This window comes from Merops nubicus, unplaced genomic scaffold (assembly GCF_000691845.1).
Source record: "Merops nubicus isolate BGI_N331 unplaced genomic scaffold, ASM69184v1 scaffold753, whole genome shotgun sequence".
NCBI classification, from domain to species: Eukaryota; Metazoa; Chordata; class Aves; order Coraciiformes; family Meropidae; genus Merops; species Merops nubicus.
In genome coordinates, this window is record NW_008599328.1 from 22,604 (window position 1) to 37,966 (window position 15,363).

Below are 15,363 nucleotides of genomic sequence, written 5' to 3' on the forward strand. Positions count from 1 at the left end.
CAGGTTTGTATCATCAGCAAACCTGTGGAGGATACACTCTGTCCCTTCATCCAGGTCACTGATGAATGCATTGAACAAGGATGGACTCAGTACTGACCCACAGGGAACACCACTAGCTACAGGCCTCCAAGTAAACTCAGTAAAGTTTTACTTTACTTTTTTTTTTTTTACTCTCCAAGTAAAGTTTTATTTAAACTAAGAAGTTTAAATAAAAGACACTGAAGTTCCTCCATCCATCTGGGTGTTCTGACAGCCCATGCAGGAAAAACAGAGCTCTTTGAATTATTTGAAAAGTTTACATTTTGGAAGCTCTTGTGCTGGATCAAGTGTGCACAGAGAGAGAGCTGCAGCACTGCTCTCCTACAGCCAATAATGAAGTGAGTGCATAGCCACAGCATTAACAGTAGCAAGGAGGACTGCAGGAGAACCAAGTCATTACAAATACATTCCCCAAAGAGCTGAAGATCTCCTCTCTTCTTTCCTGTTTGTTTGTTTGTTTGTTTGGGGTTTTTTTTTGGTTTTTTTTTTTTATTTTTATTTTTTTATTTTTTTGGTGGGGAGGGTGATACAATTAACAGAATGCAAGCAGGCTTTGCCAGCCCTCAACACCATTACATATCTATGGCCAAAAAAACACCAGGTGAGTGTGCCCAGCCCAAGGCACCAACCACAAACCAATATGCTCACTCATACTGCAAGGCTGGAGCCAAGACTCAACTTAGAGACTCGTGTTCAGTCAGTTCTCCAAGCCTGACACACGTTACCAGGATGTCACAACCCACATACCTGAACCTTCTTCACAGCTATAAACAGGCTGGAGTGCACATGCCTTAAGGAAGACAAAGGAAGAGTACCCCCCCCTTTCAGCAGAGAGGAGGGGAGGGAAGAAGCAGCAATGGGACTGGAGAAAACAGCACACACAAGATGGTGTTCACACTTTAGAAGTAATCACTTAGTTTCAACTACCTTCATTTCGGCTGAGCTCGATGTCGGCGAACAAGCCAATCTTAATGATCTGCCAGAGAAGCCCAAGGACCAGGTGGGGTTTCCCTTCCCTCAAGTCCTCTGCACCAATATTGACAACATGACACCCAATGGCAGATGCAGAATTCAACGCCAGGTTCAGATTCTCCTGTGAACAGCAGAGCCAAGTGAGACACAGCCAGGGGAGATGCTGCTTTGCATTTCACCCAGCACAGTGGAGACTCCCGCCTCGTCCTTGTTCCAACAGCAGCAGCTCAGAGGAAACAATTCCAGTCACCCTCTGGAGGAATTTTTAACGGAGCCGTGGTGGCAGTAGGCTGAATCAATAAGAACTGAACTAGACACCAGGGTTCAATTTCAGCCTCTGGTATTTAGTTTCAGCCTCTGAGTTAGTCGCATCTAGTGGCATCAAGAAGAATAAGGCTAGAGAAGCTTTACGTTATACACACAGGCATGCTGCAAAAACCACCTCAACACTATGAAATTATTCAGTTAGCCAATGCCAATAATCACACTGTTTTAAAAAGACAGTGCTGTATAGAATCACCACAGCAATATCAGGTGGGCACAGCATTTCAACCATTTTACCCATTTTTTCATTAAGTTCACATTTTTGTCTTTTGAACTGTACCCACAGCACTGTCAACTATGTGCAGTACAAAACTGCACACACTTAATAATTAAATACACATTAGAAAACTGATGTCTTTGCAGAGTTCCACAATAATGCCTCAACCCACCATGCTGTTTTCATTAATTCTATCTGAATGTGTATTTCAGCAAGAATACAGAAACAGATTATACCTGAATTATGAATGGTGTGAGTTTCTTCTTATTAATTGCTCTTTCATCAATTGTGTCCGGAACAGAAAGATTGATACTGCACACGTTTAATAATTAAATGCACTCTTTAGAAAACTGATGTCTTTCCAGAGTTCCACAATAATGCCTCAACCCACCATGCTGTTTTCATTAATTCTATCTGAATGTGTATTTCAGCAAGAATACAGAAACAGATTATACCTGAATTATGAATGGTGTGAGTTTCTTCTTATTAATTGCTCTTTCATCAATCGTGTCCGGAACAGAAAGATTGATCATTTTGCTGGTAGGAGAAAAAACAATAATAATTGAACAACATTTAGTATTTAATCTCAGCAAAACTCAATGCACTGTTACAATACTCACCACAGTACATTTCCTGTTGCCCATTTGGTTTTGTGGTTTCTTTGGTTTTTTTTGTTTGTTTGTTTGTCTTTTAGTCAAGATAATGTAAATATTCACTTCTGATTTACACAGTCAAGAATGTATTTGTAACTAATAGCTAAGCCTGAAACCTTAAACACATTACTGGCCACTCCTGATCTCAGCTGCTGGAGCAAAAAGAGCACATGAATTATTCACACCGCAGTCACTGAACTAGCGAATACTCATTGCTCTGTTGATATTCACTGCAGATTCTAGTACAAAGACGTGCTTCCTCCTATTATAAAGGTGCACTACTATTGGCAAGAAAAATTGCCCTAAAAAAGCACAAACACCTTTAGACCTCAGCTGGGGGGTTGCACATGAATCAACAGAAAACATGGCAATTTTTTGCTTTATATTATGAGCTACTTCCTACTCTAGTTCAGCCTTTGCCTAAAGACTTGAGCTATTTGAAACTGGGGAAATAAAAAAAATAAACCAAATCACAGGCTAAAGAAAAAAGAAAAGAAATGAAAGGCAATGGGAAGCCTACTAAACATCTTTTGCATACTGATACATATTTACCAAAATTCCAGAGTGATCCAGTTCTCCACTATATTAATTCACTTACATTTAAAAAACAAAACAAAACCAAAAGAAACTCCATACATAGAAGTCAGCTGGTGTTTAGCAGCCCTTGACGCCTTCTGTTTTCCCCACACAGCAAAGTAAATTAGTTTACTCACTTTGTCCAGCTATTATCAAAATTAATACAGTCCCCAGAAAATCCATTTTTTCAGTTAATTCATTAGGTTACTACCATTCCCACAAAGGTCCATCTAAACATCCAAGAAAATGGGCTATTTAACACATCCACCCTCCCTCAAGCTACCTAGCATTTTGCCAAGTTTGCACTAGGACAACTTCTGCTCCTACAAGGCACCTTCTTCTCTTCATCAAACTCAGTCTCAAGCCTAAACAAAAAACACCAGATTGCTGATTTGGCATTAGAGCTGAAGCATCACAAAGTAACAGCCCTTTTACTGAGCCCCTTTTCATACGTGCAAAACATTATGCACACACTAGTCATAAAACCCAGCCTAGAAGAGGACAAAAATTCCCCTAACTACACTTGTGGGAAGCTATTTTGGTGATTTGCTTGTTTGTTTAAACTCAGGAGCCATCGTGACTTACCATAGCACAATCCCATCTCCAACAGCTTTGAACAGGTCATCTGTATTTGGGTTCATTGGAATAACGTGCCTACAGTCAGGATCATTTTCCAGGGCTTTGTTTATCCAGTTTACAAAGGCATATTTTTCTTCCTCTAAGATAACCAATTGTAAGTTTAATACAGACTCTTTTATAACATAGTAAAGATTTTCCCAAAATAATCGTACAATAGCTCAGGGAAATAAAAGCCCCACTATCATTATATACTATTATATATATACTAATATATACTATTTTATCAGTCACACTAAGTTTAAATAAATACGACTTTCACTTCTAATTACCAGAATATTCCTGTTATTTAATCATTGCTCAATAACTTTATTATATTCAAGTGTGACACAAGGACTTCATTGGTATGCAGAGTTAATGAAACAAATAAGCATGTATTTAATTTACACACCGCTCATCTTGCATTACCCTCTACTTCTGTCCTGCCCTCACTTGACACGAGATGGTTCAGCTACTGGAGAACATGGCAAGGCAGCAGAAATGTACTATTTTTGACATATGACCTCCCACTCGCTCAAGAGTGGAGCTGAAAGGCAGAGCAATACCTGAGTAGGAGTGCTGCGTCCCCTCGCTGGAGAGCTCCGAGGTGCCCCCGATGGCGCAGATTCCTTCCTTCCTGTTAATTGCTTTCCTGAATGTTTTTGCGATATCGCTGCTCTTCACTTCTTGGAAAATCTGTTAGACAAGAAAAACTCGCCTTCGTAAAATGAAAGGACCACAGAAGCTATTTCTTCTTGGCTTTAAAGCAAACTTGGTAGTAAAATCAGCGAACGTGAAGGGCCCAGCAATGGTGTAGTGAGATTAAATTTAACATGGACAGTGGGCAGTCATCCCACTTTCTCAAACACATATTGCAATGCCTATTGAAACAGAAGCATCAAAGTACCTCACATGGATTTACCTTTTCAAGTAGATCTCAAGGGACCAGAAGGCAACAAAAAAAACAGTGAAACCATTGCAGTTTGAGAGCTGGTAGACATGCAGCAGTTTCTGCAGGACCAAAGTTGAGAAAGCTGTTGTGCATTAACTTTTCTGCATAAGCCAGATGCTTACGTGACTGTGACTAAGTTAACACAAAAGACTTTATCCACAACCCAGGAAACAATTCTCTTTAAGCGTGTAACAGTCATATCTGCAATAATGTGTAACAAGGAGCACTTCAGGTAAGGATTCCCTCCCCCCTGCAACAGCAGGCTTGGCCTAGCTGACAAAACACCCTCATGTTTGAGGGCAGAAGAGATGTTTTAGCACAGAAAGACTAACAGGTGCCATTTGCTCAGGTTGTATGCTACTAGTAGTGGCCCTGAAGTACTACAGAACTGAGCAACGAGTAGGGGAAAAAAAAAAAAAAAAAAATGGTAGGCTTTCAAGCCATTGAAACTCCCTCAAAACTTAACCAAATCAGTTTCAACCACAAATGAAACATATGCAGGTTCTCTAAACTACCCAGAAAAAGGCAACAAAACAACACTGTAAAGAAGAACAACAAAGTGGTTCTGTTAAAAAGAGGGGAGAGGATATGCCCACCTGGTTGCAGATGTGTCACAGCAGGGTGAGCCTGCTGGGTGGCACACCTTACCTTCCCCAACCCCTAAACACAGGGAAGGTGGCAAGTCACAGTGATGCAGTACAGTTAAACCGTCTCCTGATGGAATACAGAGATTTTGCTCACTCCAGTAATCTGAGTGAAGAGGTGAGTGAAGACTCAAGAGCCCAAAAGTTTAGGGTTTTCTGGCTGATAGGTTTTAAACATAAGGATTTTGATACAGATGGATTTATTTTAAAATTTGCCAGACTAGTTACTGGCATTGCTTACCCTCTTTGAAAAATACATGCTTAATGCTGAGGTACCACTGAGTCAATTGCCGCAAATTTCAGGCCACTTCGTGTCATCCTTTCTACCTTAAACCCCAGCAAATCTGCTCAGAGCACAGCAGAAAACAGAGCAGCAGTAAACAGCAAAAGTTCTGTTTGCAAAAATCCTACAACAAACACTTGCTTCTACTGTATAACTTAGTTGCTCATAAGACATTTCATGTTTATTCAACCATTGGTACCATTCAAATGTAACAGAGGGATTTATTTCTTCCTTCCTAATGCAAAGTTAGAGTTACGGACCAGCTCAAACGAACAGCTGAAACATGCACCCAGCATGCAAGTGTGCACAAACTGCAAACAAACTCCAACTTACTAGTTGACTCCGAACTCAAAAGTTCAGAGGGTCTGAAAACAATTAAGGAACAGAAGGTGAAGATAAATTAAGAAACATCAAGAAAAACAGTTGACATGAAAACAGCTCCCTCAATGTACTGCACATACTTTTATTACTCTTTCAGCATTCAGTCATCAGAGTAATAAAAGCATGAAGAGGTGTATATTGAACCGGTATCTCAGAAGAAGTGTTGTGCTTTTGTAAAAATAAAATTAAGAAAAAAAAAAAATTCTGACTGGTTTCTACAGAAAAAGGCTGAAGGTTAGACTCATCCTCCAGCTACTCCTATCTCCTTACTCCTGTTCTTCCCTTTTAAGGCAACAAACACATTCAAATTTTCCTAGATCAGCATCTAGGACTAATCTCCAAGTGTGTCTTGAAATGCCCTCTCAAGTCTTTAGCAAATACCTGTAGTCCCATTAAATTGAGAAAGGAAATTTTACTGCTTCACTGGGAAAACAAGCATTCATGTATGTGCCTGGAAAAACTGAGTAGCTTCCAGTCAATACTGTAAGCTTGGAGAACTGGAAGCCTTTTTTCCAGCTGTCACCACCTCATGTGGAAATGTTCTTTTGGCCTTCAACAAGTTTTCATATAGGAAAATCTAAAGGCACTGACAGCACAGAAGACTAGTCGTACGCAGAGGTCTGTAGAAAGAACTGATTTTTACATAGCAAGTCCTCAGAAGCGACGTGTTTGTAGAGAGAAAACTAGGATTAGGCTAAGTGGCTGAGAAGCCAGGTTCAACTTCTTTTATCCCCTTCCCAAAGTTTTGTCTAAAAGGGCTCCCCTAGGCAGCTGGAAATTCAGAAATAACACTTACATAGACAAACTCTTCAAAACTAATCTTCCCATCTTTATTCTTGTCACTGTCGATCATGAGTTTCTGGATGATCTCTCTCACTTTGTACCCAGGCAGAGGCAAGTTGGCTTCCTTGAAGAGCTCGTGCAACTCGTAGTCACAGATGAACCCATTGCTGTTGAGGTCTGAGGAAGAGACGGGACAGCAGAAGGTTTTAGAAATGTGCCAGTACCCAACAGGTACTCTAAGGGTATGCAGACAGCAGGTCAGAAACACAGCCCCCAGGTTCACAAGTGCTTTATGGAGAGCAACCTGTGCACTGGGGACATCTACAAGACACAGAGGTAAGGAGGAATGTCCTAGTGTAGGCCATCACAACATAGCTGTTTTGGGGCCATACTGCAGAGCATTCATCTTTGCTGAAAGCAAGTTCCATGCAGAGCACAGACACACCACAGGATGACCACACCAAAAAAAACCAAAAACCAAAAAACAACAAACAAGCCCAGGTAGTACACTATTCAATGGACAGCACCAAGAACACACTGGGAATCACAGGCACATGGTAAACACACACAGTGCATCCTCAAGGAGGGTCTCAGTGCAAGCCATGAGATCTCTAGTTTTGGGCAACTGCAGCTTCAAGAGCCATTTGGGATGGCTTTTGGCACACATGACCAAATCCAGTGTAAAAGTTTCAGAACAGAGCATCTGCATTTTCATAAATGATCTCCAATGTGTTTCTTTTTACATCTAACTGCAGCTGGCTTTGCGTGTTAAAAACAGACAGTAATGAAACACAGCACTTCTTTCTTGCTGAACTGAAAACACTGAGTCAGCTCTGCATTTATGTTTTTTTATCATGTTGATAATGATGTTACCATTTATTGCTGGCAGAAAATTGTGGCCAGCTATTTTAATACTGCCCAAGAATACTCTGCAAGGATATTTGTATTGACAGTCAACCACCAAGCCACAGCAGCACTGCACACTTAGTGACAAGTTACCACCTACTTTTAGGAAGTAGTAGATTTGGCAAGAAAGAAAACAACAATCTAGCATCAGCGTGGAGCTTTTCACATAAACAGATCCCAGCCCCTTTGGGAATGTCTTCATATCCATTGACACCACAGGGCAAATCCAGCAGCCCTAGCCTTTCTTCAGGCAAGTGAGGTTTTGCTACCATCACGGACAGGCACAGGTTGGGTGCCTCCTTCCTCAGGCTAACCAGGATGAACAGTGTTGTTAGGTCCACAACTCAGTAGAGTTAGGCCCACAAGCAGCCAGAGCATTCAGATGGCCCAGATTCACATCTCAAAATATAAGCATGATCCTCCACCATGTTTGGAGAGACAGGGATTCAGGGCATGTTGTGCTGTCACCAGCTCAGTAGTGATGTAAAAATCCCTTTGCCGTAGGCAAGTGATACAGATGGCCCAGGGAAGTTAATGCAGTGCCTGATCTACTATTTCCTCCTTAGGGCTGGGGCTGTGGGGAGATACCAACTCTGGATTACTCCTGCTGGTGGGGAAATGCTTGGATGTGCTAAGGAGGTGGAGATGTGACAGTCTCCTGTGATCATCATTTAACCACAAGCTCTGCAAAGTCAACACAGTGCCTGTAATGAAGACATCACCCAAGCTCTTTAAGGCTAAACAAGAGCAGTCTCTACATTTAGACAGCTGTATTACCTTCTCCCCCACCTCCAGAGCTCCTGGAGCTATGATGGTGCACTGCTGAGTGCAGCTCACCACCACTAGCTGCCAAAAACACACCATGCTGCAAGGCACTCAGTCCTGTTTGGCTTCACCCAGCCACCGTTCTGCACATGTCCCACATAGGAGGATTTGGCTGCCAAGGCAGTAGAGTTAAATTTGACTCAAGCAACAGCTTCTGCTGTCCAGACACCCTCAGACTGCATGCTGCTGCTGGCTCCCCAGCCTGCACAACGCCCCAGTATTTGGTTTTGTTCAAGAGAGAATCGCACCCCATAGTCACTGGGGTCAGTATTTATGTTTAAAGGAAGATATTTTCAAGAATAAAGCAATGAGGATAGCTCTACAGTCCATTGTGTCAGGGATGGAGGGTGTGTTTAGCAAATTTTTGAAGTCCATTTACTTTTAATGAGGTGTCAGTGGTGCATTTTGAGTTTTATTTCACAGCAATGTTCCAGCAAGCAGCGTGTCTGCACCACCTCTCCAACCCTCCAAATCTTCCAGATCCATACAGGATTTTAAAATTGTTTTTATAACTTAGCATGCAAGTGAAATTCAGAGGATTAGTGGTAAACATCCGAAGTAACACAAAGCAAACCTGTAGTCCCCTCCTACACCACAGTCCCCAGGTCTCCCAGGAATTAAAGAGCATCAATTACAGGGGGTTAATAAATACATTAAACTACCTTATGAAATGTCAGTGTTTACAATAATACTGACAAAATAAAGTAGTTTGGGACAATGATTAATGATAGCAACAGGCTGCTGTCTGGCCTTCAATTTTAGAATTTTATTCCAAAAAAGTATAAGCTTACAAAGGCAAGCTTTATTAAAGAGTCCAGCTTGAAATGTCATCAGCAAACTATTTCCCCTCTAGATAAATTACAGCTCCTTCTGTTACAGTTTTCTTATTACTAAATCTAACTCCACAATATGCATCTTTTCCCTATCTCACAGCCAGTGGAGAGAAAAAAAAAAAAAAAAAAAACCACAACAGAAAAGGAGGGCTTTTCTAATCTCCAGGGCCTCTGAACCCAAAATAAACCCTTGCTTTCACCCTCAGTATGCCTATAGCTAACACTCATTGCTTTAGTCTGTGCTTCACTGAAGTGGTCACAACCTTTTGCTACACTGTGGGTAAACCCAGAAACACCTGCTCATCACTTCTTTCAATCAATCCACCACCTAAACCTTTAAGTTTTACCTCTACTCAAACGGTAGTAGGCAAAAGATGGAGAAAAATAAGAGTTCAAAATCCTTGATAGGACATGGGGGGTGACTGTGATTTGGATTTGGTAAAGGTTTTCCTCTTAACACGTTTATATCAACCATTCAGAAGTGCTTCTGAACCAGGCGTGCATGTGCCAAGTCTGAGGTATTCAGAAGTGAAAGGGAAAAATACAAAATATGGCACTTCATGAGGCAGAAGTGTGTTGGGTAAGACAGCAGGGAACCAAGTGCAAAAGTCCCCATCCGTAACACACTCGAGGAAAAAGGATGCTTAAACATGTTTAGGTCTCAGTTGTACATATGAAACTCTGCGTATCTTTTAAGGGTACAGAGTAGTTCAAGGAATTAATCCCCAGCCTTATATTTATATTCATTTGCTTGCAGAACAGAAACCATAACTTCAAAACACTGATTGAAATGTAAGTGAGTAGTCAAGCCCAGGCCATTGTCTGGTCCATCCACACCTGCTTAGCAGACCTCAGTCTCAGCCTGGAAACACCAAACCTGGCTGAAGGGCAAATATCAGGAAATTACTGCAGTCTGAGTCAACTTCTGCCTGTTTTGAGGATTCTGTTCACCCCCGCAAAGCAGCATCTTCCCAGTTCTCCCGGTGTGTCTAGTTCAAAAATTATTTACCTCTTCTCACTGAAAAAAAAATAAAAAATTTGCAGCTCTGCCACTTAAAGAGCAACCTGAAATACACTTACACGTGAGTGGCTGTGACTTAGGAGCACGGTGCCAGGGAAGATGCTGCCCATCAGGAGAGGCTGCTGGCCAGCGGCTCTCAGCACCTGCGCTACGCTCAGGCAGCACGTCATCAAGTGTGAGGGACACACTGTTGAGTGATGCACTGCAACTCACACAAACCCCTTGAGTCTCAGGACCTGAATTCCTCCAACTCTTAACATCCCAAATATCCACCTGTTACTCTGCTGTAGTATGAGGAAAAGATTAAAAGAACATCTATAACCCAAATACTTTGGGAGTGGAATTTATGAGCAAGACAGATCTATTAGTTAAACTGCAAGACCCCCACACCAAGTTTCTCATTTTGCAATAAAGATGCTCTCATTTCAAGTTTTAGTTTCTTGGTCACAGAAAGGCAGATTTAAGTGTTAAAGCCTGGTGGATGTACCAGCCCGTGATTTTGGCTTGGTAGCAGACTCAAGTAACTGTAACTATCGATGAACTATGTGATGGAATATGTGGTGGACACATTCTTCTCTTACCATGTCAAAATGCCTTTAGCCCTGTGAACATGACAGATAGGCCCGAGACCCCCACAACGCAGCTGCTTCCCTTCACACTGTCTCTGTTTCTGCTCTGGCATCACAGTCAAATGTACAAAGCAGCAGCACTAAAACAAGAGTGGTCACCTCTGCAGCACCAGTAAGTTCCATAATTATTTCCAGCATTAACTGCAGGCACAACTTATGGTGCCTTGCTGGATGCCCTGCAACAGGGCTAGACTTCAGATGAAAGGTGGACTGAAATGCTTCTCTTAATACAATCTGAAATAGTATTCAACAGCTGAAGAGGCTGTCAAAATAGAAGCAATCCCAAACGAAATCCTTCGGCATATGGCCCAGAATTACTAATGGAAGAAAGCAAAATTGTTTTAACAGACAGGCTATAGCCTGGATTAATTATAATCTGCCTGATGGAAAGGAAACTACAGCACATCTAAAGTTTCCCATTTCTACTGAAAGATGCATGCATGCCAGGGTACTAAACCTGGGAAAGGTCACTGCTGTGATGTACGATCTTCTGCCCATATGCAGGTGGCGCAGCAAAGCCACAATAAACAAAATCCAAAAGCTGCTTCAAGTTCTGGCTCAGCTTCCTAGCTTCCTCCTGACAAGTACTTAAAATAGCTTAAATAACAGGATGCAAAAGGGGAAAGTAACCACATGTTTCCTTTTAAGGATATATGCTTAGCAGGACATATTCTAGCAGGATCACAGATCCCTATTTGCCTTAAGCTTAACATTTCAGGGCATTGTTTTACCACCTTGCAGCAGTGAACAAAATGTTCAGCTTGGTTATGATTTTTAAGGACCTTGTGTTTCCAGAAAAGATGCTTATCTCTGCTACTGGAAGCACGGAGAAAGACAAATAAATGGAGCTAGTTTGCAGATTTTGTTCTGCCATGCCTCCCCTATGAAGGTCCACTGTTCAGCCAAGTACATATGTACACATACCTGCTCTAAAGAACAAATACAGAGATCAGCTGAGATTTGGAGCACCCTGCTCTTCTTCCACTGACCTGTAGGTCATTCAAAGCTCTTATGCTCTGCTAAACTTTCTTCATATGTTAAAAATGCTTTTTTTCCACACTGCTGCTTACCACTTGGATCACTTCCAATACAAATACCCAATTGTAGGATGCTGGGAGCTGCTTGTCTAAGCTGTAGCTGACTTTACTGTTAAACTTAAACCATGGTTTCTCTGCAATGGACTGCTTCTAGTAAGGAGCAGGTAGTTTGTGGGACTCTTGGCTTTAGCTTTTGGTCAGAAAACAGCACATCAGTTGCATGGGAGAGAGGGGATACCTGCAAGTGGCATGGAAGGCAAGTGGTGACAGAGTACACATTAACACACCTCATTTCCTTCCAGTATCACCACAGTCTCAATCTAGTCCAGCTACACACAGGAAAGCTGGCCAAACACAGACCTTTAAAGTCGCATCAACTAGATCCAGAGAAGCAACTTGCCCCATGCTAGAGTTAAAGCACGGCCCCAGGAAGTCCATGCAGACACACACTGGAGAAGGGCAAATCTTGGTGAGCAGAAACAGCCCCTCGAGATGGTTCCTCCTCCCCACATCTCTTTTACGACATCCTAGAAGCTAGCTAGTTGAGCTTTGCTATAACCAGGCTTCTTAGCTGTGTTCCAAGTCATCCAGATAGCTGCGAGATGAAAGAAAGGTTTCATTCTAACTATCAGCCTTAGTCCAGCTTTTCTGCACATTCACTAGAGATGGCATTACAAGTTCCTAGTGAAAGTCAATTAGTGACCAGTTTTATATCCCAGGGCAAATATGGCTCCTTTATGCAAGAATAAAAGCAATGAGAGCATTAAAGACACTCCTGACAGGTATGTCCCACAGCAATACCTGTGGGCTGGTACCATGCCTAAAGCACACAAAATAAAAAGCAGCTGAAAAGGACAAACAGATCCCATCTCACTTCTGAGTATGTCCAGGCTGATTATAACATTCCTCAATAATACCTAAGTTTTGACACTGCTCTTATAATTTAAAACCAAGCAGGGGCCCACCTCCTGACGAGGGTGAACTGGTTTCCTAAAGCAAACCCATATTTGACTTGGGTTTTTCTGCATTTTCAGTGCAAAGATAAACAGCCAACCTAATCTCAATAATTTTTCCCCACACTAATGATGAAAAGCCATCACATTCCAGCGAGGCTGATAACTCTAATTTTAATCAAGGACAGAACAGTCTGCCTGCATCCCAGCCTTATTAAGGTTTGCACTCAGGCACAAGACAACAAGAAGCATGATGGTCACTCATATCACTCCGGAGCAGCTCACTCCTACCTGCTGGAAGAGTGAGACAGGTGAGGGAATGGCCTAAAATGCAACTTGTTTCAAGTATCAACGTCGCATCCTGCTCCATGAGAATCAGTTGTCTTTGAAATTCATATTTCTCTCCACAGATTGCAAACTTGGAGTGAGTTTTGAGAGCTACCCTGCTTTAGAGGGCAGTTTACCCCATACAGATGCTAGGAATCTACCAATTTGTATTTATAACCAGTGCTCAAGTGATGCCCATGTCCAGTTAGGAAAAAGAAATGCTGGCTCTGATCACTTACTTGTGCAACTCGCTCCCAGCCAGTGCCAGTCCCGGGTGTGGTTCCCCAGCTGCACACACTGACCTCAGCCCATGCTGCTGCAGTCCAGCTCCCATCCCACCCCTCCCTGGCTTTCCTCTGATTCTCCAGCAAGCCATATCAGGAAACTAAAACAGCAGAAGACCATGTTCTCCATGATGTCATTTTTTTGCCCATTTCAGCTTCTTGAAACAACCTTCCAGCAGTTCTGCAATGCCAGCACAGGAGGAAAGCTGGAAGGCAGATAGAGCAGCCTGGGCTGTGCAACCCCTTGAGCATCGCAGGCTGTTAGGGAGGTGAGAACCAAAGGAAACAGAGCCACCAGAGGCACATGCACTGCAGCCACAAAGCATTTTATTAACACCACAAGCTGCTCCATAATGGCCAGGTAGACAGATAGTAATTAGGTTTTGCCTACAAGCTTACCACACGCAGCGTCTCAAACGCATCTGCACAAACCAGAAACATTGCACCTACTTTTACTACCTACACAGCTCAGCCAATCTGCCAAAACTAACATCATCTGTACCAAACAGTGTGTAAGCCTTTAACTGCTGCCTGGGCCAAAGTAATGCAATACGTGTTTGGATATTTCTTCTACCATCAGGAACCAACAAAGCCCACCCTGGAGCAACAGGGCAAGGTTGTCTGCCAGTGCTTACTGACAGCCAGGCTGCCCTTGTCCCTTCCTTTATGCTCCTCGGCTATAAGTGGCAAGCCAGAAGCAACAAGGCTGCCAAGGGACTCCTTGATCACAAGAGCAGCAGACTGCCCACACCCTGCTGGCACCACTGCTCACAGGGGTAGGATAAAGCCATTTCAAACATACAGCAGACAGGAGCAAGGTGCCCTTTTCTCAGCATGACTTACCAACTTTGCCAAAGGCCTCTTTGAGCTCCTCCAGCTCATCTTTGGAGATTTGCATGGTGTTGGCCATCTCATGAATTTAAGGAGTAACTAAAAAGAAAAAGGACATTGTGTGAAACCATGCTGCATTCAAACACACGCAATTTTAAAGAGCAATATAGCAACAATCAGTACCAAGGTCACTACAGTTCTCAAAGCCACATTTATCTTTCCACTAAGAAAACAGATGTGTGAAACTCGGAAGATGGGAAATGCACTCCTTAACAAGTCAAAAATCCCATTAGCCTTGTTAATATTTAGCTCTGTGTATTTATTTAATGGGCTATGCTGCTCTGCACACATTAAAGTACCTCCTACTGGTGTGTTCTGTAAGTCAGAAAAGCTCACATCTTCAGAGATTTTCCACAACTTCAAAATCAGAATCCAGCGTTAAAATATTAATGCAAGTGATCCTGATTGCTCTGCCTGCCTGCCCCCTGACAGCACACAGCTACCAAACCCACAAAGTTTGAACGGTAACTGAGAAAGGTCTTTCTGCACAAAGCAGTATACCTGATACTGTTTGCAAAAAGGAAATAGTTTGCTTTTCTACAAGAAAACTGTTTGAATAATCACCTGCCTGCTTCCCCAGAGTCAATAAACTCTGTAAGCAACAGGCTGTTTGTACTGCCACTGACCCCCTCCACTTCCCTCAGCAAAGCACAGCAGAAACACTGCAAGCAAGTGCAGAACAGCAGGCACCAGCCACGCTCAAAGCCCAAGTATGCAGAAACTCTGCTTTGGTCAGATCTGCTTGTTGTTTAAGAAACAGAGTTTCTTAAACATACAGTTCCTACACCCACCTGCTGTAATCCTCCTTTCCAAGCACTGACAAGATGTCACCCAGCCAGCCTGGGCAGGAGGTTTCATCATAAGGATGGGAAAAGGCCATCACCTGCCCACACTCCCTTCCCCTGGCATTCATTACAGCAGCATCAGATCCCCTGTTGGGACTTTGGCCAACATGACCAAGAGAGATCTGCAATTGATAGAACAAGGCAAACAGGGCAATCCCTGTGCAGGAGCAAAAAGGCAGGCATCAATAAGGACATCCTAACACACATGCTAGCTCTCGCCCAGCATCTTTAAAATGGGGATCTGGGCAGGCTCAGTGTGACTTCAAATTATATTTGCATCCCTAGATTTTCCAGCTCCCACTTTGCTAGCTGCAGTCACTGTAAGTTGAGCAACAAAAGGTTCTTCCTCTGCCTATGGGAACAGACACAGCTG

General features: G+C 42.7%; 1 protein-coding gene across 2 annotated transcripts in view; it reads right to left on the minus strand.

Moving 5' to 3' along the window:
• LOC103770065 (plastin-3) overlaps positions 1-14,182 on the minus strand; it is a 22,651-nt gene extending 8,469 nt beyond the window's left edge. For both annotated transcript variants that reach the window (XM_008937313.1, XM_008937312.1), the window contains exons 1-6: positions 14,098-14,182; positions 6,453-6,616; positions 3,963-4,092; positions 3,367-3,499; positions 2,008-2,089; positions 967-1,132 (exon numbers count right to left, since the gene is read on the minus strand). In XM_008937313.1, the coding sequence (XP_008935561.1) occupies positions 967-1,132; positions 2,008-2,089; positions 3,367-3,499; positions 3,963-4,092; positions 6,453-6,616; positions 14,098-14,164 (742 nt within the window). In that variant the 5' untranslated portion in view covers positions 14,165-14,182. The remainder of the gene's footprint in view (positions 1-966; positions 1,133-2,007; positions 2,090-3,366; positions 3,500-3,962; positions 4,093-6,452; positions 6,617-14,097) is intronic.
• Between the last annotated feature and the right edge of the window lie 1,181 nt (positions 14,183-15,363).